Genomic DNA, 26045 nt, shown 5'->3' with positions numbered 1-26045 from the left:
GAGGAGTGGGAAGGAATTGGAGCTGGTCTGGTCCGGTTCTGTTTCTTCCACTCAGTGGAAGATTTGGGTTTAATTGTGGAGGAGCAGGGACTGGAGGAGAACATCTGTGTGATTAGCATTTCCTGCCCAGCTCTGCGGCTGCTTCTCCTGTGGAGCCCTGAGTGAGCAGAAGAGAACAGAGGAGCCTTTGAATGGCTCACAGCAGACGGGAGCCGGGTTTGCTGCGTGTGGCTGGGGGGCGGGGGTTGGGAGGCTGGGGGATTTGGAGGGCAGCTCTGCTTGCTAAAGATTATTTCCCAACTTCATTCTTTTCTTCCCTAATATTGCTTTTTCTTGCCCAAACCTCACTAGAAGGGGAGAAATGAAAGAGAGGTCTGGAAGTAGCCAAGATGATGGCAATAGATTGGGCCTGACCCTCCATGCTATTTAAAGCAAAGAGGGATATCTAACAATATTTTCCCTCAAGAATCAACTGGCTTCTTAGGGGATGAGGACTGGTTGTTTAGGGGTTGAGAGAGAAAACCTGGTCTAAAGGGGGTTGCCTAGAAAGGATTTCTTTGGGCAATTCTCATCCTCTCAAACACTCATTCCAACAATTCAACTGCTGTGAAAACCCAGCTTCAAGTAGAGGAAAGACAGGAGGAGAAGGAGAGTAAGGTGGGACATAATAATAGTGCTAGTGAAGCAGTAAAGAAGTTGGGACATAATAGTGCTAGTGAAGCAGTAAGGATGGAGAGATAGAAGAATGGGAATTGGAGGAGCAGAGAGACTGGGTAAAAAGATGAAAGGACAGAGACAAGGTCAAGGAAACAGATAAAGGGTTAAGAAACAGAAATGGACAACCAGAAAAGACATTGAAAGTAGTGTAATGAGGGACACAGAGAAAAGGAACAGAGTACAGAGATGAACAACATAAGTGTAATGTGAAAGGCATCTAGTTGGGAGTCAAAGGACCTGAATATAGCAAGGAGATAGAAAAAAAGGAACAAGGATAGTCAGAGATAGACAAAGAGACAGGAAGACAGGATAAAGGATTTGGAACAGTACTAAGGGACAAGATGACAAGGACAGAAAGAGAGTTAGGAATGAAGGGACAAGGAGACAAGGAATAGAACATTGTGGAGGAAGCAGAAGTGATTAAACAGAGTGGTCACTTCTATCACTGTCTCTCCTGGCCCTCTTTCTTATGCTTGTGATGAGATCTATCATCCCGGTGGGATGAAGGTTGGCAAACTCCTAAAATACAGGCTTCTTCTTTGTATCAGGTGTCCTTCGTGGGGACGGGCTGTACCACAAGATCTTCCCAGGCTCCTTTGCCCTGCCCCCTGCTTTTAACATGCCCGGTGAGATACAAAGTAATGCAAAGTAAGGGAAACAACAGAGTGATAGGGTAAGCCTCACCCTCCCCTTAAATGAATCTCTTTGCTTTATCTCTGTCTCTGTGTGTCTCTGTCTCCATCCCTCTAGATACCTCTAGAGGTGTGTATCGGGTGTTTGTGTGGCTCAGAAGCCTTTAGGTGGAGCCAGAGAGCCGATGTCGGAAGAGTAGGAGCGTCAGAACCCCCAGCGTGTATGTGAGACACTGCGTGTGACACGGTGTATGTGTGACACCAGGCGTGTGTGGCTCTGTGTGCGTGAGGCACCGCGCGTGTGACACTGTGATGTGTATGCCATGCTGTGTGACAATGCATGGCCGCGTGTGCTGTCTATCTCTGGAAGCTTGTGTGTATCTGTGTCCGCATGGCCCTAGATCTGCTGTCTGTAGGGGCCGGTACTGGGGCACACTGGCATGCCCCTGGGGAAGTAAGGGTGGTGGAAACAAAACTGATTTGTGTTATCTCAGCCTCCTCACAGTAGCCTAATCTTTCATCCACAACCCTTAAAAGATCTTCTAGGGCTGCACCGTTTCCTCTTCGTTTTACCCCTCAGTTAGTGCCCCACCCCCACGGCCCGGTGCAGCCACTAAGTCTGACCACTGCGTCTTCTGGGGAGTGGAGCTTGTGGATGGGTAGAGGTGTGTGGAGGACATTCCTAAATCATAGAAAATCTGGTGACACCCATAGGAGGGAGCTCCAGGGTCTGGGGGTAGAAATCATTGGTTGAAAAACCAAAAAGGGTCCCAAGGGAAATGGCGCTGTACATTGGTAGCATACTTCCTCCTCCATTTTCATTTCTACATCCCTTGGGGTGACAGGTGCTGGAACCCGGTAAGAGTCACCGGGCAGGGACTGGGGGGAATGGTGGCAATGGATAAAATCCAGGGTGCGGTGGGTCTGGGACCCAGTTTATCCAGAGTCCAGGAATCTAGCTCTCGGGGGATTGGGAGTCTTAGAGGCGAGGTAGGAATTGGCTGGGGCTTTTGGGGGTGCGAGTGTGGGTATTTGAGGGGTGTTTGGGGGGGTCCCCTCTGGGCGCAGAGCTGGCCCTGGAGCTCCACCCCCCTCCCACCCACACCCCTCTCCCGTGCGGGGGGGGGGGGGAGGGGGGAGGAGTGAGGCGGGCAGGCCGGGAGGGAGGGAGGGAATGAGAACAGGAGGGAGGGAGGGAGGGAGGGGGCGGGCCGGGCTGCTAGCTCCGCTCCGTTCGTTCCGCCGCTGCTGTTGCCGCCTCACACACTCCAGGAGCCGAAGCTCGGCGCGGACCCGGAGCAGCCCGGGGCTGGTGCGCCTGGATCCCGAGCCCAGTCCGCGGGAGCCGGAGCCAGAGCCTGAGCCCCGCCTGGAGCCGGCTCATGGACAGCGGAGCCGGGAGCCGGCGCTGCCTCAAGGCGGGTAAGGAGCGGCATAGCTCGAGCCCTGGCGGCGTAGGCTGTGGGAACCGATCGGAGACCGGACCCGAGCGGCCGGAGCGGCTATGGCCGGCGCTGCCCGGTGGGGGAGGGGAGTGGGTGAAGGATGGAGCGGGGAGAGGATGGGTGGGAGTAAGAAGTGAGTCTGATCTGGGGGATCATGTCCCTGTTTCTGTCTCTGCCCCTGTCCAACCTACATGTTCGGATCCCCTGAGGCGGGTGCCCCTCGCTCCCCCAGGGACAAGGAACGAGATTTGGTGGCGGGTGCGCTTCTACCCGGTTAAGGCCCGCAGGAAGGGAGGTGCCCGGAGCGGGGGGCATTGGTGGGCGGGAGGGGGGACTCCCCGGGAGCACCCTTGCTACCCGCCCTCCTCCTCTTGCCTAGTTTCCCATAGTCTTGGAGGCTATGTGTGTGTGAATGTATGTGTGTGTGTGTGTGTGTGTGTGTGTGTGTGTGTTAAAGAGTGGGAGTGGGTGGGTGGGTGTGGGTGAATCCGCTTTGCATCCTTCCCTTCGGCCCGGCTGCCTGGACCAGTTCCCTCCTGGAGTCCCGGCTCTAGGAGTGGGCAGAGGAATGGATGCAGAGCCTAGAAGCTGCGTCAAGGGGAACGGTGGTTAAAGAGCTTGGGGGCAGGGGATGGAGAAGCGAGGCTCGGGGGTTGGGATGCGGTAAACGCATGATTTTTTTTGCGGGGTACGCAAACTGCCGGCGTTTGGGCGGTGGGAGGGAGGTGGCTTTCTGAGGAGAGATCTACCGAGCGAAACTCCCCCTCCACACACATCATCTCTCTAGCCCTCCCCCCTCAATAACACTTGTTGTGCCTTCTGTTCCCTGGAGCGCTTCTTAATCCCCCCCATCCCCCCAGATTTACAGATGCAAAGATAAACCCCACGTATATCACACAGCCTGATGCAAAGATACGAGAATAAAAACATCTTCAGAAATACTCGAAGACATCACGGTGAGCACACACCCCAGCACTCAATCTCACATACACCCTAACATACAGTGCTTCTCTCTCACACACCCTACAGGCACACACACTAACACAGTGTTCACTTACACCTACCTATCAGCACACACCCGAAGACACTGTCTCTGTCTTTCACACACAGCCTCCTTTTCTTTCAGGTGACTAAATTCGGATACGGGAGGGCTCCTTTGGCTGGCCAGCCCCTCGGGGACCCTGTTCCCCTGATTTACCCTGTAGTTTCTCCTACTTGAATCACGACATTGTTATAATGTCAGGCTTGCCAGAGCCCTTGCTGCTGCTACCGCTCAGCTCTCCGCTCAGGATTCAGTCTGTTGTTTCTTCCCTGCACCCAAAGCTCTTCTCCATGCTCTAGGTTCCCTGGCCTCTGTTCCTGATTTCCCCTTTCCTAGTAGTCAGTATCTTGAAACTGTTTGGGCTCATCAGTCAGTAATTCTGATTATGGTATGGAGGGAGATAGAATAAATGAACAAATCGGAAAGCATTTGTTGACTACTTATGCGTTCCAAGCTGGGGGTACAAAAACAAAATGAAGGCAATCCTTGCCCCGGAGGAGCTTACGTTAAATGTTCAGCTGAGTCCCTAGACCATGCTCATCGAGCTGTGGTTGGGTTAAGTGTAGCCTTCTCTGGGAATCTTTGGTGTCTGCCACCTTGTCCTGGGAAGGTGGCCCCAAGAGGCTACGTTACCCCATCTCTGCCAGGAAGTGGGTAAAGTGTTGTCTCCCACACACAGTTGTGTCACTGCATTAGCCCAAACACACCTGTGGCACCAGGGCATACCTGGTGATATATGAACTGGGCTTTAAAAAGTCAAGTGGTGTCACGTAAAAGTCACTTGTGGCCCAGTAGAAGACTCCAGAGCTCAAAGGATCAGTAATACATCTACATATGACTATCATTTTGAAGGATGAACATTTAAGCTCACAGAAAGACATGCAAAGTCATTCTGGGTAATTCATGGAACACACATTCCTTTCCTGGCTCACTTCTTTCCTGTTTTCTCAGACTCTCCTTTGCTTGACCTCCATTTTCACCCTGTTCTGGATTGGAATACAAGAAAGGGGAGACCTTTCCCTTTTGTTTGCATATCATGTAGGGATTTACCCTCCACCTGTGAGAAGGTGAAGGTTGGGGACTTCTAACTGCCTTGGAATGGGGCTGGGCTAGGCCTAAAGAGAAAGGGGATTTGAGGCCCGGAGGCAAATTCATCCCCTCCCCCACTTCCTGCCCGTGTCTTCTCCTTTCTTCCCCCTACCCTCCATTCTCTGGGATAAATTGCCAATGAATCACACACGCACACACCTACCTACCCACCCCCTTACACCTCTTTATGCCTGTCTTGAGGTCCTACTTGTGTGATTCCCTCCCCATCCAATCACATCACCCATACATTCCTTCTTAGTTTTTGAGCTTTCTCTTGATCTGCTTAGATAAAATGCTAGGTTAAAAAGTGCACTCTTGCTTGGGGTGTGTGTGTGTGTGTGTGTGTGTGTGCACGCGCGTGCGCGCGCGCACGCATGTGCAATTTTAGAGAGCTCCTGGGGATCCCAGGAAGGTAGCGTTCACACTGGGGGGTGTATTGGAATCCTCACTATAAACTAGTCAGATACTTCTGGAGTCTCGGCTGTCCCAGCTAAGCCATGATCCCCTCTTATTGTTTACAGTCTCAGGAGGAGACATCTCCCCAATCACTTAGGTTTCAGAGAGAGAGCCCCTGTCACTTCAGAAGCTCTATCCTTATCCTGTGTTGCCCCATTCCTTTCCTTTTCCCTCCCTTAGGCCCCTGCACCTTCTTTAGAACTCAGCTTCCCTGAGTTTGGAACTGCTTTGTTGCACTTGGAGGAAGGCAGAACCATCAAGGATGGGTGGGATATGTGACAGTCATACATAGTCCCCTGTTCCACCAACTCTGGGGGAATGCCAGATGGTATGTTGTGGGAAGGCCCAGTTTGTCCATTCAACCTGACGGAAAGTTTCAAATACTAAGATACCTGGCCAGCATAGAGAGGCAAACTGTAAACAGGGACAGTTTCAGTGGATCCTGGAATAGAATTTCCAGGAAAAGGGAGGTCAGTGCTATAGGACTATGGAAGGAGTAGAGCACAGAGTGCTAGGAGGGTACTGGTGGGGTGGTGTTTTATGGGCTCTAAGATAAAAGCCCAAACCCATTGTGCTTTGGGAACCATTGGATATGTCTGAAATTCCTGGGTACCCTGGGACTAAGACTGGGAGAGTTGGGTGTGTGTCCCAAGGAGGGGAGATGGGCCTTATAGGAAATGCAAGTAGGATTGAGCTTGTGGCTGAGTCAGAAATAAAGGACTGTGAAAAATAAAAGATCCCCCTGGGGGGAGGGGGCCACAGTAAAGGGGCCAGTGTGAGTCTGGTTCATGGAGAATGACTCCTGTCTCCTGGGACCCTGGAAAGTGGGGCCAGATCCAGTACCAGTGGCAGAGAATCAGTAGTTGTTCTTTTGAGACAAGTTAAAGCTAAGGGGTAAGGGGGAAAGAAGTAAGGACTGATCTCACAGCTTTCTTTGAGAAACCTTCACAAAATTATCTAGTGATTTAGTCACCCTCACTTCATGATCACTCCTGGTTTTTTGTCTCCTCTTTGTCCTTATGCTTTCAGTTTGTACTTTATCATTTTGTACTTGTTGATACGTTGCTGTGATTTGTCTTAAATTGCTTTGGGTGTATTTTCACTATCCTCAAATAGAATATGAGCTCTTCAAGGAAGAAAATTCTCTCTCTCTCCCTCTCTGTCTCCCTTCCCCCCCACCCCCGATAGACTCTTCACTTTATTATTTTTTTTTGTCAATCATCTTCATCCCTCTGACTTGGTGGGAGTGAGGTGTGCTTCAGGCAACCCCTATTCCCCACTGAAATTCCCTCTGCTTTCCCTCCAGTCCCAGAAGCTACCTGATTCCCCCTTTCTATCCCTGGAACACCCATGAGTACTCTTCTTCCCCTCCTTGGGCTTCAAGTTCCAGAGTGATTAAGACATTTCCTTTCAATAATCTGTCCCCCAACTCTTCCTCCTTCCCCACTATCCTAGTATGTCCAGGCTTCGGTCTCCAAGGTTGATGAGGAATCTCTTGGGTGGATGGGAGGGGCATAACTTTTGCTTTGAAATCTGGGTGGGGAATGAGGGAAGAGAGGAAAGAAAATTCCCCAGCTGCTTAAAAAGCTTCTGAATGGGGTAGATAAGGACCAATGTCTTCCTAGGATAAAGTCCAGTTGGGTGGGGGTGGGGGGGCAGGGAACTAGCAAGCTACTGGTTTTATAGCTCCACCCATGCTAAACCAGTCTCTATGCCTATGGGTCTGTCTGTGTTAGTATGATTCCTTTCCTTTCCTTTCCAGCAACGGTTGAGTTAGGGTTCTCATAACTCTTTTTCCTCCTTCCTCCAGAATCAATCAGCATCACTCTCTTTTCTGGGATTGTCTTCTCCCAAGTTTCAGGAAAGCAGAGGGCATATCGACCAGAGGCTCACAGCATCTAAGTTCTCCCCTAAGGATTCACATTCCAACTCATTTCCTCACCACTTTCCAAAGTTGTCTTTCTTTGTTGATAGGCTGTCCCTTCAAGTTTCACCCCTTTATTTTTCAACATAACCTTTATCTTCTGTGGCCTCACTGGCCTTGACCCTCTTACCTAAAATCCCTCTAGCTCCTGCCTTCATTCTTGCACCCATTTCCCATATAGGTTCATCTTGCTCTGATTCTCTCATAGAATACTAGGCCACTCTGAGCTAACTTGCAGGGTTTTGTAGCCTGACCTATCAGTCACTGCCTCTCCTCCCAGGAACTTTCGATTGTAGACTATCTCCCATATTGGTATGGGAACCTAACTGATTGCCGAAGACCCTGAGGGCTAAGGAGATTTCTGACCCTAAAACCAGGAAGTTGTTTGGAATCTGGGGAGGTAAGGAGAAGGGAAGATGGAGGTTGCTATTTCTGGTTAGTATGAAATTCTTGAAACTGTTTCTCCCATTTCTTATCCAGGGGACCTAGCTTGTATTTCTTATGCTGTTTCCTCAAATCATGGGTATGACACTAGATGACATATATATATATATTCTCATTCAAATACGTACCTTATGCTGTTCCCTAGTTGTGCAGTAAGTTGCAGGCAGGGCCCTCAGGATAAAGTGACCAAAATGAGGACAGATAGTCTTAAACCAGGTGTTTTCTGATTCCCTTAGCCTTGCCTAATCCTAAGAATTGTGAATCCTGGGTGACACTCCTTGGGTATTTGTATGTGGTCGTGGGTGTCAGTAATGAAGATGTATCGCTTTGTTCTCAAATTAGTTAAGAGCAAGGTTTTATTTATATAGAATACAAGAAAGGTGGAGGATATAGTCCTTGGAATTTACTGTCTAGGCAGGGAGATAACACACGCAGAAAGGCTAAGTAATAATAACCCAAATAATAATGGGAGAGCTGGTAGTTGATTCATTGCTTAATTGGTGGTACAAATAAGTGCTATGAGTTCAGAGGAAGGGGAGGATTAGTGTGGGTTGGAGTAATGGGGGAGGCTTCTTCAAGGAAGAACTGCTAAATTTTTCTTTGTGGGGAGGAACAAGGAGGTAGGTCACCTGTATGAGGTACTGAATATGAGCTCGAAGATACTGGTGCAGGGGATATGGTTCATATGCTAATCTGACTGTATCTGAGAGTTCTCCTAGGATAGGAGTTCTTGACCTGGGTCCTATGAAATTTTAAAAAATATTTTGACAGCTTTCAATATAATCAGTTTCCTTTGTAATCCTTTGTGTTTTTATTTTATGCATTTAAAAAACATTATTCTGAAGAACCCATCGACTTTACCAGACTGCCAAAGTACTCTGTGATACACACAAAAAGGTTAGGAAAAACTTATCCTAGGAGAATAGGAATAGATAAGGTTGGAAATCATGAGACCATAGAATTTATAACTGGAAGGGACTTTAGAAATTATGTAGCCCAGTTCCCTCATTTTACACAGGAAGAAACCAAGACCCAAAGAGTTGAATGAAGTGGTTTAAGGTCTGCACTGTTCCTGGAGAACTAGGAATGGATCCTAATTGCCAGGTCAAGGAGTTAGAACTTTAATGAAGTGGATGAATCTACTGCCTCTTTTTGCTTAAGTGGGGGAGGATGAAACTCCTGGGTCAGACTGCAAACACATTGGTGTATTGGCTTGAACCCTAATGGAGACTCAAGAGGTAGAACAATGGGAGACTGGGAGAAATGTGGATTTGGTGAAGAGCCTTGGATATCAGACTGAGTAGCCTGTATTGGGATTGCTCAGGGTTCCTGGACCTCAATCTGTCTCTTTTTTCCTTCCTTTCTTTCATTCTCTTTTCCTTCCTTCCTTCCTCCCCCTCTTTCTTTCTTTCTTTTTTTTTTTTTGAACTAGGGTAGAGTGGACATGAAAGGGGAGTAGTCACATTATGTAGAACAGAAGCTAAATGGTGTAAGTACAGGTCAGTTGAAGGGGGTTCTGGTGTTAAGTAGAATAAGGAGGGATGTAGGTATTGAAGATGATAGAGGGGGACCTGCTGTTTTCCAGAAGGGAGCTGGAAAGGACTGGGTGTACATGGGATGGTGGTGAGGGCAGAGAGGAAAGGAAGGGTGTATGTGCGTGTTTGTGTGTGTGTGTGGCAGTTTGGGAAGGGCCGGCATCTCCTTACCTAGTCCAACCTGCTTGAGTCCTTGATCAGGACTCTTGCCAGGGAACCAAGGACAGGCTAGGGCAGCTCCCCATTGTTTTATCCCCACCCCTAGCTCTGACCTCGATTTTGGCCTCTGCTCTCTCCAGACCATATGACCCCTGTCTTAACCAGTCACATGCTTGGCATGTACAATTTCCATTTCCCATCACTAGGTTGCTGTTCCTCGTTACTTCAGAAGTCACCTGCACCTTAGCTAAATCCATGTTCATTTACTGGGTTAGAGGCCAGTGTGGATGGTATAGTAAAGGCTATAGACCAAGGGTTCTTAACCACATTAGCAATCTGGTGAAGTTTATGGTCCTTTCTCAGAATAATATGTTTAAGTGCAGAAAATAAAATCATAGGGTTACAAAGGAAATAAATCACATTGAAATACAATAATCAAGATATTAAAAGAAACAACTAAATTTACAGACCCCAGGTTAAGAACCTTTACTATAGGGGCAACCAACATAACACCACCCCCTCCCCAAATCTCTAAACTTTAAGGGCCTCCCAACAAAATTACACAAAGATGCTTGCCCTTCAGGGCCCCAGCATAAGAAGTAGTGTTTGTAGGGTCTAGGGATTTATTTGGCGGGTCCAGACACATCAGAATGGGGGACCTTTTGGACAGAGGCTCCAGGCATTGTCTTCCTTCTCTATCTCAGTATCAGGGTAATTACAGTGAGTAACTAAGTGGAGGTGCCAGTGAGAGGGAGGTACAAAGTTGGAGAGAGGAAAGAAAGGAAGCTGAACTGGGGAGCTCCTGTCAGTTGGCTCCAGGCGTTTCTCCCGTGGGAGCTTCTGTTCTAGGGCCTCTTACCTGGATTTCCAGCTGCCTTCTCCTTCTGCTACTGAGCCACCTGCAAGTTGGTTGCCTGGCTTTTAAGCTGGGGTTCCTTACCTAAGACTGGGCCAGGCCCAGGATGCGGGGCTTGCTTCTCCCAAGAACGAGGTTGCTTGTAACTGACAGTCTGCCTTTGTGTTTCCTCTGTCCTAGCCCTCCCGACCCCGCTGCCTGCCAGGATGGGGCCCTCAAGGTCTAGCCTCGGCTCCTGGTGGAGGCTGTTGCTACCCCCCATGTTGCTGGCCCTACTGCTAGCACCCTCCCCAGGAGCTGCCACCAGAGTGGTGTACAAGGTGCAGGAGGAACAGCCACCCAACACGCTCATTGGCAGCCTGGCTGCTGACTACGGCTTCCCTGATGTGGGACACCTGTATAAGCTGGAAGTGGGTGCCCCATACCTTCGAGTAGATGGCAAGACAGGTGACATCTTCACTACAGAGACCTCCATTGACCGCGAGGGACTTCGTGAGTGCCAAAACCAGCTGCCTGGGGAGCCCTGCATCCTGGAATTTGAGGTTTCAATCACAGACCTGGTTCAGAATGGCAGCCCCCGACTCTTGGAGGGCCAGATTGAAGTGCAAGACATTAATGACAACACGCCCAATTTTGCCTCCCCAGTCATCACACTGATGATTCCCGAAAACACTAATGTAGGCTCCCTCTTTCCCATCCCTTTGGCCTCTGACCGTGATGCTGGCCCCAATGGTGTTGCCTCCTATGAGCTGCAGGCGGGACCTGAGGCCCAGGAGCTCTTTGGGCTTCAAGTAGCTGAGGACCAAGAGGAGAAACAGCCTCAGCTCATTGTCATGGGCCACCTGGACCGAGAGCGCTGGGACTCCTATGACCTGACTATCAAGGTACAAGATGGGGGAAGCCCACCCCGGGCCAGCAGTGCCCTGCTCCGGGTCACCGTTCTGGATACCAATGACAACGCACCCAAGTTTGAACGCCCTTCTTATGAGGCAGAATTGTCTGAGAACAGCCCTGTGGGTCATTCTGTCATCCAGGTGAGACCACAAGTCAGGTGAGATTTCTGCACATCCATTCTGATGGCTTCCATCGTGTGAGACTACTCAGTGCAGATGGTAGGCTTTGCTTCCTGACCCCCTCAGTCCACTCTGTCTTCCTGGATGGTTTCTCCAACTAGCCTTTCCCAGGTTGGGAGCCCATGACTTGGGAGGCTAGACAACCAGCTCAGGGAGGGACATGCTGGTTCATTGACTAAAGGCTCCCCTTAGCAAAACCATGGGAACAGCCCCAGGGGCCAATCGGGCTTTGGGGGCCATTGTCAGGGACCAAGGGAGCCATCTTTCCAGACAGGTGGGTGTATCTCCTGCCGTCATCTTGGACTCTGGCCTCATGCCAACCTTTACTCCTCTGTAATTCCCCATGAGCTTTGAAGTCAGGGTGCAGGGGAAGAATTCAGCCCTGTGGTCATTCTTCCTTGGACACCGTTATCTGCCCTAAGATATACCTCCTCTTGAGATCTGAAGTGGAAGAGAGTTATCCCTACTGGATTCTTAGGATCTTTGAGTGGTCTGGGACCTTACAAAGAAATTTGGAGAGAGGAATAGGGATAAAAGAGAAAGAGGGACAGAGTCAGAAATGGGAGAGAAACAACAATGGAAAAATACAGAAATAGAGAGAAACTGTAGAAAGGTAGAGATAAGGCTTGAGAGATAGGGAAGAGACAGAAGGGATGGGAGACAAAAATGGGAAAGAAGCAAGAAGAGAGGCAGGTATAGTAAAGAAACAGACATGAGAAGAAGATATAGATTCCAAGAAGACAGAAAGGAAGAGACAAAGATGGGCACAATACAGAGAAACAGGAATGGGAGAATTACTGAGACAGAAACCAAGAAAGATACACAGATGGAGATAGGATGAAGCCATGACTGTGAGAAAGCCAGATAGAAACTGAGATTGCCAGAGACAGATAGAAAGACAGTGAACAGCAGAGTTAGACAAAAGTATACAGCCATATGACAGGAAAGGACTTGCAGATGGGAGAGGAAAAGACTAGGAAATCGAATATTGAGAGCCTTTCAGTATTTTGGAATTTGGGGGGGATACTGAGGCTAGTACAGCAAAAAGTGTTGATCAAGCCCCTAGGTCCCTGAATCTGAAAAAAGCACTAAAGAGAGAAATGTCCAGTATAGGCAGCTTCTTGGGCAGAGCCAAGTTGGTCTTAGAGAACATTCTCCTGGTCTATGACCAGACCTGAAGACCTTCCACCCTCCAGTTCCCCACCTTTAAACTTACATACTGAGAGATGGGGAAGTGACAGATAAGGATAGAAGAGAGAAATGAGAGACAAGAAAGCAAGGATGCAGGTGTGGAAGACAAACAGCTGAGAAAGAGGCAAAGACAGAAGCAGAAAGCAAGAAACATGGGTGGGCAAATGCAAAGAAACAGGAATGGGGAAATTTTAGAGACAGAAACCAAGAAAGATATACAGATGGAGACAGAGTAAAGGCAAAGATTGAGAAAGCTAGAAAAGAAGCTGAGAGACAGATGCCAGAGATAGATAGAGGAAAACAGAGCTAGCTTAGAGATGTACAGTCATATGGGAGGAAATGATTCGCTGAGGGAGAGGGAAGAAATGGGAAACTAAAGAGAAGGGTGAGAACCTTGCTGGGGTTAGGGAAATAGAAAATCTTCTTGGTCAACCCTCTGGATACCTGCATCTGGAAAAGGAATTCAAGAAAGAAATATCTAGCGTGGCCAGCTCCTTGGGAAAGTCACTTTGGCCCCAGAGAATACTCCCCAGACCTAGTACTCTTCCAGGCCTGAACCTATCCCATAGATCTTCCTCCATCTACTCCTGTCCCTCAAAGCTTCCTTTGCCTTGGCCCCTGACTGGGTGGTACTCAGCTCCGTGTCCACGATGCCCGCCCAGTGCCCTGATGCCACCCATGTTTGGGTTGAGTGGGGCCTGGTTCGCATCGGTGTTGGCGTGGGAGGGCGTGCCCATCATGCAGGGACAGACAGTCTATTGTTTGGTGTTGGGAGCCTAGCCTGTCAGGCAGGAGCTGCCAGCCGGCTTCATGGCCCTCTGCCAGCCCCTCCTCCCTCCTGACTGAGAGAGCCCCCAGTGGCAGCCCAGACTGAGGCCTGGCTTCCTCACATTGCTGTGCTCTTTGGCAGCTGCCACAACCGGTTCCCCCGGTTTGACAGAGTGGTATTGACTGGGCCTCTGGTGCTGACTATTTCCCTCTGGCCCACATCCCCACCTGAAAAAAAACCCTTTGCTTGGGGCCTGCATATATATATATATATATATATATATATATATATATATATATATATATATATATATATATATACACACACACACACACAATAAACATCTTATCCCCCCACCCCCTCACCCACATTGACAGCCCTGCTTTTTAGACCCAAGTAGATATGGGAGTCAGGGTACCCTCTAATAATAATACCTCCTTACATTTGCATTCTACATTTTGGTTTTTAAAATACTTTCACATATAATTTCATATTTAATTCTCTCAAGAGTCCTGTGAATTTGGCAAGTATAGGTAGTGCTGCTTTATTTCACCTGTGGGGAAACTGAGGCTCCTAATGGCAGAATGATTTGCTGAGTGTTACAAATGCTAGTTTTTCACAGAGCTGAGAATAAACCATCTGTCCCAGCTTCTTCACTGCATTGCTCCTTAAACTACCATGCATCTCCTCTCCTCCCGCCTCAGTTCCTGGCCTCCATCCTCATACTGGGGATGGGGTGGGGTGGAGTGCTGGCAGGTCCTAAATCTACTTCACCAATGTTTTCTTACTCCACTGCCCTCTTCCCCACAGGTGAAGGCCAATGATTCTGACCAAGGCGTGAATGCGGAGATAGACTATACGTTCCACCAGGCTCCTGAGGTTGTACGGCGGCTGCTTCGGCTGGATCGAGCCACAGGCTTGATCACAGTTCAGGGCCCCATAGACCGTGAGGATGTGAGCGTCCTTCGCTTCTTTGTGTTGGCCAAGGATCGAGGGGCTAACCCCAAAAGTGCCCGTGCTCAAGTGGTGGTGACAGTGAAGGACATGAATGACAACGCACCCTCCATTGAGATTCGGGGCATTGGGTTAGTCACTCACCAGGATGGCATGGCTAACATATCGGAAGATGTGGCAGAGGAGACAGCAGTGGCCCTGGTTCAGGTATCAGATCGTGATGAGGGAGAGAATGCAGTAGTCATGTGCGTGGTGGCAGGGGATGTCCCGTTCCAGCTGCGCCAGGCCAGCGAGACTGGAAGCGACAGCAAGAAGAAATACTTCCTTCAGACTACCACGCCACTCGACTATGAAAAGGTTAAGGACTACACTATTCAGATTGTGGCTGTGGATTCTGGCAACCCCCCACTTTCCAGCACCAACTCCCTCAAGGTGCAGGTGATTGATGTGAATGACAACGCCCCAGTTTTTACCCAGAGCCTCACTGAAGTTGCCTTCCCTGAGAATAATAAGCCGGGAGACCTGGTCACTGAGGTCAGTGCCAGTGATGCTGATTCTGGCTCCAATGCCCAACTGGTCTACTCCTTGGAGCCTGAGCCAGCTGCTAAGGGCCTCTTCACTATCTCACCTGAGACTGGTGAGATCTGGGTGAAGACATCACTTGATCGAGAACAAAGGGATAGCTATGAACTGAAGGTGGTGGCAGCCGACCAAGGCAACCCCAGCCTTCAGGGCACAGCCACAGTCCTCGTCAATGTGCTGGATTGTAATGACAATGACCCCAAGTTCATGTTGAGTGGCTACAACTTCTCTGTGATGGAGAACATGCCAGCTCTAAGCCCTGTAGGCATGGTGACTGTCATTGATGGGGACAAGGGTGAAAATGCCCGTGTGCAGCTCACAGTTGAGCAAGACAATGGTGACTTTGTCATCCAGAATGGCACTGGTACCATCCTCTCCAGTCTGAGCTTTGATAGAGAGCAGCAAAGTACGTATACTTTCCAACTAAAGGCTGTGGATGGGGGTGTACCACCCCGCTCAGCCTATGTTGGAGTCACTATCAATGTGCTAGATGAAAATGACAATGCACCCTTTGTCACCGCCCCCTCCAATACCTCCCACAGGCTGCTGACTCCTCAGACCCGGCCTGGTGAGACAGTTAGCCAGGTCACAGCTGAGGACATTGACTCAGGCATCAATGCTGAGCTGGCCTACATCATTGCGGGTGGCAACCCCTACGGGCTGTTCCAGATTGGGCAACAGTCTGGCGCCATCACTCTGGAGAAAGAAATTGAACGGCGTCATCATGGGCTCCACCGACTGGTGGTGAAGGTCAGTGACCGTGGGAAGCCTTCTCGCCATGGCACTGCACTAGTCCACCTCTATGTCAATGATACTCTAGCCAACCGTACTTTGTTGGAGAACCTGCTTGGCCATAGCCTGGACACACCACTGGACATTGACATAGCTGGTGACCCAGAGTATGAGCGTTCCAAGCAGCGTGGCAACATCCTGTTTGGTGTAGTGGCTGGTGTGGTGGCCGTGGCCTTACTCATTGCCTTGGCCGTGCTCGTGCGTTATTGCCGCCAGCGAGAGGCCAAGAGTGGTTATCAAGCTGGCAAGAAGGAGACCAAGGATCTGTATGCTCCCAAACCAGGTGGTAAAGGCGCTAAAGGTCCCAAGAGCAAGGGCAGAAAGAGCAAATCACCTAAACCTGTGAAGCCTGTGGAGGACGAGGATGATACTGGACTGCAGAAATCCCTCAAATTCAACCTGATGAGTGATGCCCCTGGTGATAGTCCCCGCATCCACCTGCCCCTCAACTACCCACCAGGCAGCCCGGATTTAGGACGTCACTATCGTTCCAACTCACCACTGCCCTCCATCCAACTACAGCCACAGTCTCCTTCAGCCTCCAAGAAGCACCAGGTGGTGCAAGATCTGCCTCCTGCCAACACATTTGTGGGCACCGGGGACACCACGTCCACGGGCTCGGAGCAGTACTCGGACTACAGCTATCGCACCAACCCCCCCAAATACCCCAGCAAGCAGGTAGGCCAGTCGCTGAGGCTCAGCACCCCCCAACCCCCTCCCCACCCCTACCGAGGAGCCATTTGGACTGAAGTGTGGGAGTGAGAGTGGACTGCTCTGATGTATCAGCAATTACTTCCCAGCACATGCATGCGGGCATGCTCGCCTGCGTGTGCCTGTGCGCGCACACACACACACGCGCACACACACACACACACACTCACACATACACATTGCTGATAATACAGGGTTCCCAGTCTTGGGGAGGGGGTAGGGAGCCATGGATGGGAGGGAATGGGTTGACCCTGGAGTCTGCATTCTCATCATTTTGGGACAGGGAGTTGGGGGCTTCCCCGATTGACATAAATATGGGTACCTCCTAGGTGCCTGAACAGTGAGGTTTCTGAATCAAGCAAGGCCAGTGGTTTCCTGAGAATGGAGTGGTGGTGGGGGGCAAAAAATGTTTTGCTCCTGACCCATGTTCTGCCTCTACCTCCACTCCAGGGAAGAGGTTCTCTACCTGGTCTTGGCTGTTCCTGTCCATGGGAGATGGCACTACTCCAGATATAGGGAGTGTGAGGGGAGAGGGGGGAGGGGGAGAGTGGGGATGTGGATGAGGGGAGGCACAAAGCTATTCCTGATTTCAGGATCTCTACCTGAGGCCAGAGTCATGAGAGGGTGGATGATGAGACTTGGCTTAGTTTAGGTTCGGTGGGGGATGGAAGGGGTTCTTTGTTACAGTGAATTTACTTCACACACACACACACACACACACACACACACACACACACACACACACACATACACCTCCTAACTCCATTTGTGCCTTTCATGTGTGCTGTATGTTAACTTGTTCCTCTTCCCAGGGCCATGTCCAAGCAGCCCAGGCCAGGGGCTTCTCAGGAGCTGGGCCCCAGCATTCTTATATCCATCACTGAAAATAAAGTTTTATATTTTTGGAGTTTTTGTTTCTTATTTTCACCTGGAACTGAGAGAAGGAGTGAGAGAGACTGGAAGCAGCCCCTTGTTCCCTACCTTCCTTCCCATCCCATATTTCATCATTTCCTATTCCCCCCTTCCCATATCATACCACCCTAGCCTCTGTCTTGCCCACTTAGACCCTACACCAGAGTCCTTCATTTTACCCCACTTCCCCCTTGGGCCCCAATTCCTGTAGACTTGGGAGACTGAACCCCTCTCCCAAGGAATGATGCCCACTTTACCCTGCCTTCCAATAGAACTCCCTGTCCCCTAACTTGCCTGAGTTCATCTAAGCCCTCTGTGGAATAGGGCTCTCCCTAACCTTCCTCACCTGGAAAGAGGAATCATCCTCCTGAGATTCCAAGATCCAGGCCCAATTCCCCTCACAGAGTCCTAACCAAGGTCTTGAATTGCTTAATCCCTTACACTTCCTGGTTTGATCCTCCCCTCACCCACATCCCACCTCAATCTGAGAAGATCCAGGTACCAGATGAAGTGCCCAGTCCAGCTGCCCCAGGTGAGGGCTTTGAGGTTGGTTGGTTTAAAGCTTGGGAGCCTCCTGGACTCCAAGGTGGGCAGAAGATCCTTGGAGAAATGCCCTGCTAGCTTGGCTGCTTTTCCTTATGTCCCCTAATGATCTCACTTTTTCCTCTTCCCTTACCCCATCACTGACCCCAGAAAGCATTCATATTACCTTTTGTTTCCCCACCACCACTGGGGCTGCAAGGAGGCTGGGTATGAGGGAAAGATAATGGAGGAGATGGGATGGAGATGTACACAAACAGTGTAACAGGGATCACTCCCAGAGGCTCCAGCCTTGTTCACCAATATGTGGTGGGAAAGGCTCTGCCCTTTGGGTGGGGGTTAAGGAGTTCTCCCAACTCTGCCTCCTTCCTGCAGCCTTTTCCCTTATTCTTTCCAGCTCTTTATTGTAGCTTCCCAGCACTGCTCACGCTCACTCTCTCTCCATCTCTCACTTCTTGCCCCCCTTGGGTATGGCTTCACTTGCTCAAAATATGTGCGGGGAGGGGGTTGGAAATGTTTTACCCAAGGCCTGGGTGAGGGACCCCAGGTCCTAGGGGAGGCTACAAGGTGAGAGAAGGCCATGTCTCCATGGTGACAGAGAGGCTAGAGTCACTCCCAGGAGCCATAGACCAGGAGCTCCAACCTCTAAATTCTGCCTGTAAACTACCCTGATTCTCCTGTATCCTCTAAACATTCAAATCCATTCTCCAGCTTTGGGGTTGGGTGAGGCAGAAGGGCATTTCAGCTCTGTTAGAGGGTCTTACTTCCATTCTACTTAGTATAAAATCTAGCAGGAATTTCACAGCTGCTCCTGCTGGCCCTCTCCTCTGCTCTTCACTTTCTTTTCCCTTTGCTTCTCTCCCTTATGTTCTTTCCTCCCCACTTTCCCTTTCTCCCTTTCCTGAGGTTCTCCTTGGATAACTGATTCATAGTACCATCTTGTTCCTCCATTCCTTACCCTAAAACCTAAATCTTCTCTGAAACACTCAGACTCATTTCAATGCCCAGTACCTAGCATCATCATTAAAAAACACATTTTTTTATATACCTACTATGTGCAAAAAAAAAAAAGAAAAGGACCTATCCTATTTTTCTAGGGTGTGGGAGCAGAAGGATGGATAAGATGAGCTTAGGCAATTTGTAGTCTAGTTGGGGAGACAAGTCTCAGAAGGCATGTCTGGGTAAGTGCCACATGAGTAGTGTAGCTAATGATTGCTACTGGAATTGAAAGGAATTACTAAAGGCTGTGAAGATCATGAAAGACTTCCCTGAGGAGTTGAGGCTTGAGCTGGTCCTTTAAGGAAGGATAGGATTTCAGTATGTGGGAGGGCCTGGGTAAGGCCATTCTCAGCAAGGGGAATGGGATGAATAAAAGATGGGATGGAGAGTTAGAATGTGTACGATGAGTTAGGAGGAGGCTAAAGATGCCCAACCTGCCTACAGTAGAGAATTGGCACAGGAGGGTGATGGGAGACATGCTCCAGAGGTAAGTTGGGGCCATGCCAAAAGGTCTTGAATGATAGGATACAATGGTTAACATTGAAGCTAGTTTCAGGATATAAAGAGGTATGAACGATTTTTTAAAAGGGGAAGTGATATCAGAACTAAGCTTTGGGAAGATTAATCTTCTTGCCTTGTGTTAAATGGGTTAGAAACAGGAAGAGTCAATTGTAGTGATCTAAGGACCAAGGTGATAAAGACTTGGACTTGGGGTAGTGGTTGTGAAAAAGGATGAAATGGATTCAAAGGAATCTACAGGGAAAAGTGATCAGTACTACATGGTTGGATACAAAGGGTAAGGGAAGAGATAAATTAGATTAAGGTTCTGAGTCTGTGAAGGGAAAGCTGATTTGAAGGGCGGAAATGATGTTTTGGTTATAATTGAGTATGAAATCATGGTGGTTTGCTAAATTATGACACTGCAGAATTTAAAGCTTCATGGGACCTTAACGTAGCCTTCTCATTTTAAGGATGAAAGAACTTAGGTCCGGGGACACACATTGTAAATAGCAGAAGGCAAGATCTGAATGCAGGTCCTTTGACTCCATATCCAATGCTCAGTTGACTACCCCGTGATGTAGGTGATGTCTAGTAGTGGTGACTGGAGATATAAGATTGAAGTTCAAAAGTATTGAAGTGTATTTGGGAGTCATCTAAATAGAAGAGATAGTTGAAGCTATAAGAATGAATGAGATTCTCAAAGTGGAACAGTGCAGAACACAGAATGAGCAGAGGGTCTTTGCCTGAACCTTGGATAATGCCCACATTAGATCTTAACCCCTGCTACCATTCTGATTCCCGTTCACTCTCAATACCCACATCTGTCTTTTCTACCCTTCAGCCTGAAATGCCCAGAATCCGTGACTCATTCCTTCCCCTGATATCAAGACCTATGTACCTAGGGAACCTTGGGTGGATATTGTATTCCTAATAATGGAGTAATTTTGGGTTAGACTTCCTGTCTTTCCCTTGTTTCCTATCCAGTAAACCACCTCAAATTCACCACTTTATTTTTAAGCTCCATTGATAGTTATATTTCAGTTTCTTTGGATGAGAACTGGGATTTTGAGGAAGACAGAGGTGGGGAGAGAAAACTGAGTTCAGAGGATTAGTCTATTCCCAGGCTATCTTTCATTGGTCTTTCTTGTCTATCTTACTTTCTCTGGCTCAGGGAGTTTCTGTTGGGGAACTATGGGGTGATGATAGTGAGGGAATGACAAAGCTAAGAAAGAGGGAAATGAGGGTAAAGAGCACCCTGGCTCCTCATGCCTTTAAGCCCCCATCCCTGTAGCCTTCCCTGGCTCTCTCGATTTTTCATAATGCCTCTTAAGCAACTCATTCCTAGTTGGTGGCAGTCCCAAGGGAGTGCTTGGATGGCTCATTGGTGGGACCAAATGCACAGGTACCAGACTGTCTTAGGCTTCTTGGTTAATCATTAACTCCACAGGGCTTCTTAGCTGTGAACAACTCCCCACACTGCCTAACCTTTGCCCTCAACCCCATGTATAATCTCTGCTTCCTCTCAGGCCTTCATTCCCCCAGCTCAGTATCTGGGGTGCACCATGTCGTCTTCCCAGTGCCTTCCTGCTGGGACTGAAGCCCATTCCCCATTGCTATAGGGATAAAGTTTTCATTCCCTGAACTTTTGTAGCCATTTTCTTAGTGGCAGGTGAGGTTCCAGTTGGGAGTGTGATACCTACTAGCTTGACCCCCACCTGCTACAGAAATTGCTGTATTGCCATTGGTCTAGAAAGTCACCCATTGCAGTAGGAGTCAGGATGCCTGAATCCTATTCCTTACTCTTACTCAGATTGTCGGACTCTTCCTTCCTATCATCTTATCTTTCCTACTTCCTTTCCTTTCTAAGGTCTAGGTTAGAGGGTCAGTAAGGGGTCAGTCCTATTCCTTACTCTTACTTAGATTGTCAGTCTCTTCTTCCTTCCTATCATCCTCTCTTCCCCACTTCCTTTCCTTTCTAAAGTCTAGGTTAGAGGGTTAGTAAAGGGAATGGGAGGGTGAGATGATACGAGAGTCTCAGTTGGGAGTGTAACCCTTGGGTGAGTTCCCAAATCATAGATATGGGGTGAGAGGGTCAGAATGCAGAATGGGAAGAAAAACATGAGAAGGGAAAGGTAGTGGGGACTTTGCTGGTATTGGTGGCTTTGCTGGGGCTTGGACTTTGAGGAAGGGGGCTTTGCTGGCATCTAAGGAGGCTGGGCAAAGGGTGAGGGAGCATGGCCACTTCGGGGCTCTGTACCAGTTTTGTGCAAGACAAACTCTAACTATACCTCTTTCCACAGTTACCTCACCGCCGTGTCACCTTTTCGGCGACTAGCCAGGCCCAGGAGCTACAGGACCCATCCCAGCATAGTTACTATGACAGTGGGCTAGAGGAGTCAGAGACACCATCCAGCAAGTCATCCTCTGGCCCCCGGCTTGGGCCCCTGGCACTGCCCGAGGACCACTATGAACGAACCACCCCTGATGGCAGCATAGGAGAGATGGAGCATCCTGAGAATGGTGAGGACACCTAAAGAACTCTATGTGTGTGTGCGCACGTGCATGTGTGTGTGCGTGTGTGTGCATGCATGCACGCATGCCCAGAAGAAGGGCAAGGTGGGTGGAGGAGAAGGATTTCCTAATACTCACGATCTGAGGACTTTTCCTTCCCCATTTTGCTTGTGAGATGGTAGTGAGGGCTTAGTGTGGTAGCTACTTGGAGAATGGTGAAGTTCCCCATCAGAAATTCCCTAAGAAAAATCCACTTTGCATGATTTCACATGTATCTATCATTGCTATCATATTACTTGCCTTCTCAGTAGTTGGGGGAGGGAGAGAATTTGGAACTCATAATTTAAAAGGAAAAGAATGTTTAAGTAAATAAATAAATGATTTGAAAAGAACACAAAAGGTTTCCCAGTAGTGAGACTGGGGAAATCCTAAGACTGATGAGGAAATGGAGCTTAGTGAAGGTATTTCACAATGGTAAAGAATCCAAATAGAGATTTTAGAGTTGGGAGGGGCCCTTAGAGATCTAGATCACCCAGGCTGTGGCCTCAAGGCCACATGTGGCCCTCTAGTACCTCAAGTTCGGCCTTCTGACTTAATCCAAACTTATTCGGCCTCAAGATCACAGGTTCCCACTGTAGATTGTAAGGGATTTAGCATATGGAACTTAAGAGGTTCTCCAGTTTGAAGCCAACCTTGGCTCTGAGAGACCACCAGTGTCCTGGGTCTTTGTTTCAAACTTCAGTTCTTACCCCCTACAAAGTTTTATATTTCCTAGCCGAGCCCCAATTAGCCCCTTGGATCAAGGCTCTAAGCATTCTCCACTTGGCCCATCCCACATTCTTCTCTGTCCTCATTACCAAGTCTCACTCTTTTCATCCTTTCTATCCTCCCAATCCATTCTCTCTCTCTCTCTCTCTCTCTGTCACACACACACACACACACACACACACACACACACACACACACACACACACACACACACACACACACACACACACACACACACACACACACACTGGTTCTCACAAGCCATCTCATCCTTTTTGTGCCCAAGCAGAACCAACTGGCCAGAGGAGGCCATGAGGCAGAGCCACCAGGTATGTGGGGGCAGCTCTGGGGTCCACACTGCTCACCCCAGCCCCTCAGGGTCAGGCTCTATTCTTCCCTAACACCAACACAACTTTATAGACCCCATGGGACCAGCCTCTGTCACATCTGAATCCCTGACCTTCCCTCCCCAGTCTTCCCCTCTTTGCCCCCTGTGCTTCAGGGCCCTAGCACTTCAAGAGGTGAGTAATGATCACTGTACAGCAGGCACCTCTCTGGGCGTGAGGCCAAGGCAGAATAGGGTGGTGCCAGAGGAGCTTCTTTCCTAGGCATTGGCCACCTTTTCTGCTATATCCCTGAGGCCAACCCATACAGGAGCTGGGATGGGGTTCACTGCTTGCTGCCATCCCCAGATGAGGGCAGACAGGGGGCAGCTGCTTCAGTAACTTCTCACCCAGTGCCAGCCATTTCCGTGGAGACCTGCTGCCCAGCAACCACATTGGCTACTGGTGATGTCAAACGGCCAACTCCTGTTCCCCAGAGTGTTTGGGGTGGGGAGCCAGGGCAGGGGTGGTAGTGGAAGGGTGTGTGTGTGTGTGTGTGTGTGTGTGTGTGTGTGTGTGTGTGTGTGTGTGTGTGTGTGTGTGCCTTAAATTGGCTACATTGCATCCCCAACCAACCTTATGAATAGGTACACTCATTGTAGAGGGTAGGATTAAGAAGCAGAGCCTGGCTCTATGTTCATACATGTATACATGTGTAACTGAGTACTCAGGATGGTTAAGAGGAGAGAGAGAGAGTGCACGAGTGCCCTTCCTCCTAATAGGGTTCTATTCTCTCCCCTCAGACCTTCGACCCTTGCCTGATGTAGCCATGACAGGCACATGCACACGGGAGTGCAGCGAGTTTGGCCACTCGGACACATGCTGGATGCCTGGCCAGTCCTCCCCAAGCCGACGGTCCAAGAGCAGCGCCCTCAAACTCTCCACCTTCGTGCCTTACCAGGACCGAGGCGGGCAGGAGCCCGCAGGCGCCGGCAGCCCTAGCCCCCCGGAAGAACGCAACACCAAAATGGCCCCCGTCCGCCTGCTGCCCTCGTACAGTGCCTTCTCCAACAGCAGCCATGATTCCTGCAAGGACTCTACCTTGGAGGAGATCCCTCTCACCCAGACCTCGGACTTCCCGCCGGCGGCCACACCCTCTGCCCAGACGGCCAAGCGTGAAATCTACCTGTGAGCCCCAAGTGAGCCCCAGCCCCTCCAGCCCCAGCTGGCTGGTCTTCCCCCCACCTGCCAAGGGGGTACCCAGGTATCCCTGTCCCTGCCAGTCAGTCCCTTGGGTGAGCCAATCCTAGGGTCCCTAACTTCCTATATGTCATCTCTCTTCCCTCCCTGGCCCCTGGGAATAGACTCCAGTCATACCCATACAGGTCCAGTCCCCTGCCCTGGGAGATACATTGCCCCACATGGGGACCAGGCCTTGGATCCTCCATGTTCAGCACCTCTCCTGTGTCCAGCTCCCCTGGCCTGCCCACCTTAGGGAGCAGAAGTCACTGAAGAGTTGGAGTCCTGGGTGGGTCCCCTTTCAATGACTACATTCCCTCCCCCAAACTTCCAGGGGACTACCCCATCCTTCCAGGGGGGAGGGAAAAGAGGCCAAGGGCCATACACCTTTAACTAATCCATTATCTCCTTGGTGGCTGGAGGGGTGGGGGAAGGTCAGGGCATCACCCTCAGAGCTCTGATATCAGGGTGGGGATACCCCTCTCTTTAGATTTCCACAAGGGGGACAATTTTGGGGGTAGGATCTGGGAAGTGGGGAGGGGCCTCAAAGGGCTTTAGTTACCAAAGGTGGGGTTGGGGGTGGGGGTGGGCAATGGAAAAGGTGGGAGGGCTCCCTCACTCAAGCAGCCCTGAAGCTGCCTGCCTGCCCCTGCTCCCTCCTCCCAGCCCCACCCCCCCTTCCATCCCTGCTGGTCAGTCAGCATCTGTACATATGGACCTTGGACCTTGGAATGATGTTCCCATTTCTGCCTGATTTGCAACTTTTCTTGTTGTTGTTGTCTTTGGTCTAGGGACCCTCTGGGGGTGGGGGGCCTGCCTGTTGCCCCCCCCTCCCCAGCTGCAGTGCCCCTCCTCACCCTGGCCCTATTGTTCCATGTTGTAAATACTCCTGGGGCCACTGGGGATGAGGGTGGAGCTGGAAAGGGAGGGGTAAGGGGGGGAGGGGGGACACTGGCCTATCAGCAGAGCTGGGCTTTTATTTAATTTTTTTTAATACAAATCTCTATTTTTTTGGAACTGTTGCGCTGTGCCCTGGAAGGGGGGTGGGGTGGGTGGAGGCAACTGAGGTTGCCCCCCCTGCTTCCAGATAGGTGTCACTTGAAGGGTCCCCTGGCCGGGGGTAGGGGTAGGGACAGGTAGAAGGGGAGAGGTGGGAAGGGAGTGTGCCTCTAACCTGGTTGGGCAGTTTGGGGTAAGGGAAGGTTTGCTCAGGGGTAGGGGAAGGGCTGATCCTGGGCTGCCCACTGTCCCCAGCTTGGAGGGGAGGGTTCTGTGTTCTACTTTCCCCAAAACAAACAAACAAACAAACAAACAAACAGCCCCTGCCATGACTCTAACCCTTCAGCCTGTAAAACCATCATTGCCTTTGATCTCAGGGGGCTGGAAGAGCTGCCTGAGCCCCAGGGCTACCCTTCCTCCCCTGGCTGGGCTCCCTGGGCTCCCCTTTGCCATCGTCACAGGACAGCCTTGGAAAATGGGGCAGGGATAGAACAACCTAACCAGCCATGGCAGCCCCTCTGCCATTGCAGTGGTGGTGGCAGCTCTCTCCAGAGCCCCTGTTTTCCATTATCAACATACCAAGGCCCTAGGCTGTTCTTTCTTCCCTTCACAGAACCCTTTCCCCTTTTCCTCTTCATCCCCCCCCTACTTTAGCCCAGCCTGCCATACCCCTATTCCCCAGGGGCCTAGGTTGGGGGGTGTGATGAAAACTCAGGGTGGGGGCCCTGGACTAGCTTGGCCATGGGCATGGGGCTCAGGGGATGCAATATGTGGAAGAAGTATGGGCTGCAGGGTGGTCTTGTGCCTTTGGGGGCTGTGCTCCTAGGGCCTGGACTGAATTCCCACTGCATGCCTCGCCCTCTCCTCTCTCCACAGAAGCTC

General features: G+C 50.1%; 1 protein-coding gene across 1 annotated transcript; it reads left to right on the top strand.

Annotated features, from left to right (window-relative positions):
* Positions 1-2551: 2551 nt before the first annotated feature.
* PCDH1 (protocadherin 1) lies at positions 2552-24709 on the top strand. Its single transcript, XM_072630612.1, has 5 exons — positions 2552-2771; positions 10480-11333; positions 14143-16338; positions 21624-21843; positions 23729-24709. Exons 1-5 carry the CDS (start codon positions 2732-2734, stop codon positions 24115-24117), a joined length of 3699 nt encoding a protein of 1232 aa, XP_072486713.1. The 5' UTR covers positions 2552-2731; the 3' UTR covers positions 24118-24709.
* Positions 24710-26045: the final 1336 nt, after the last annotated feature.

The sequence above is a fragment of the Notamacropus eugenii genome, chromosome 1 (assembly GCF_028372415.1).
Source record: "Notamacropus eugenii isolate mMacEug1 chromosome 1, mMacEug1.pri_v2, whole genome shotgun sequence".
In the NCBI taxonomy this organism is placed as follows: Eukaryota; Metazoa; Chordata; class Mammalia; order Diprotodontia; family Macropodidae; genus Notamacropus; species Notamacropus eugenii.
Note: the sequence above shows the minus strand (reverse complement) of the source record. Positions and strands in the feature narration are given on the sequence as shown.

What these genes read in the sequence shown, in the direction of transcription:
- PCDH1 (XM_072630612.1), top strand. Translation starts at nt 2,732, where the DNA reads ATGGACAGCGGAGCCGGGAGCCGGCGCTGCCTCAAGGCGG. An exon ending in CCGGCGCTGCCTCAAGGCGG is followed by an intron (nt 2,772 to 10,479) that starts GTAAGGAGCGGC and finishes CCTCTGTCCTAG; the next exon opens with CCCTCCCGACCCCGCTGCCT. An exon ending in CCAAATACCCCAGCAAGCAG is followed by an intron (nt 16,339 to 21,623) that starts GTAGGCCAGTCG and finishes CTCTTTCCACAG; the next exon opens with TTACCTCACCGCCGTGTCAC.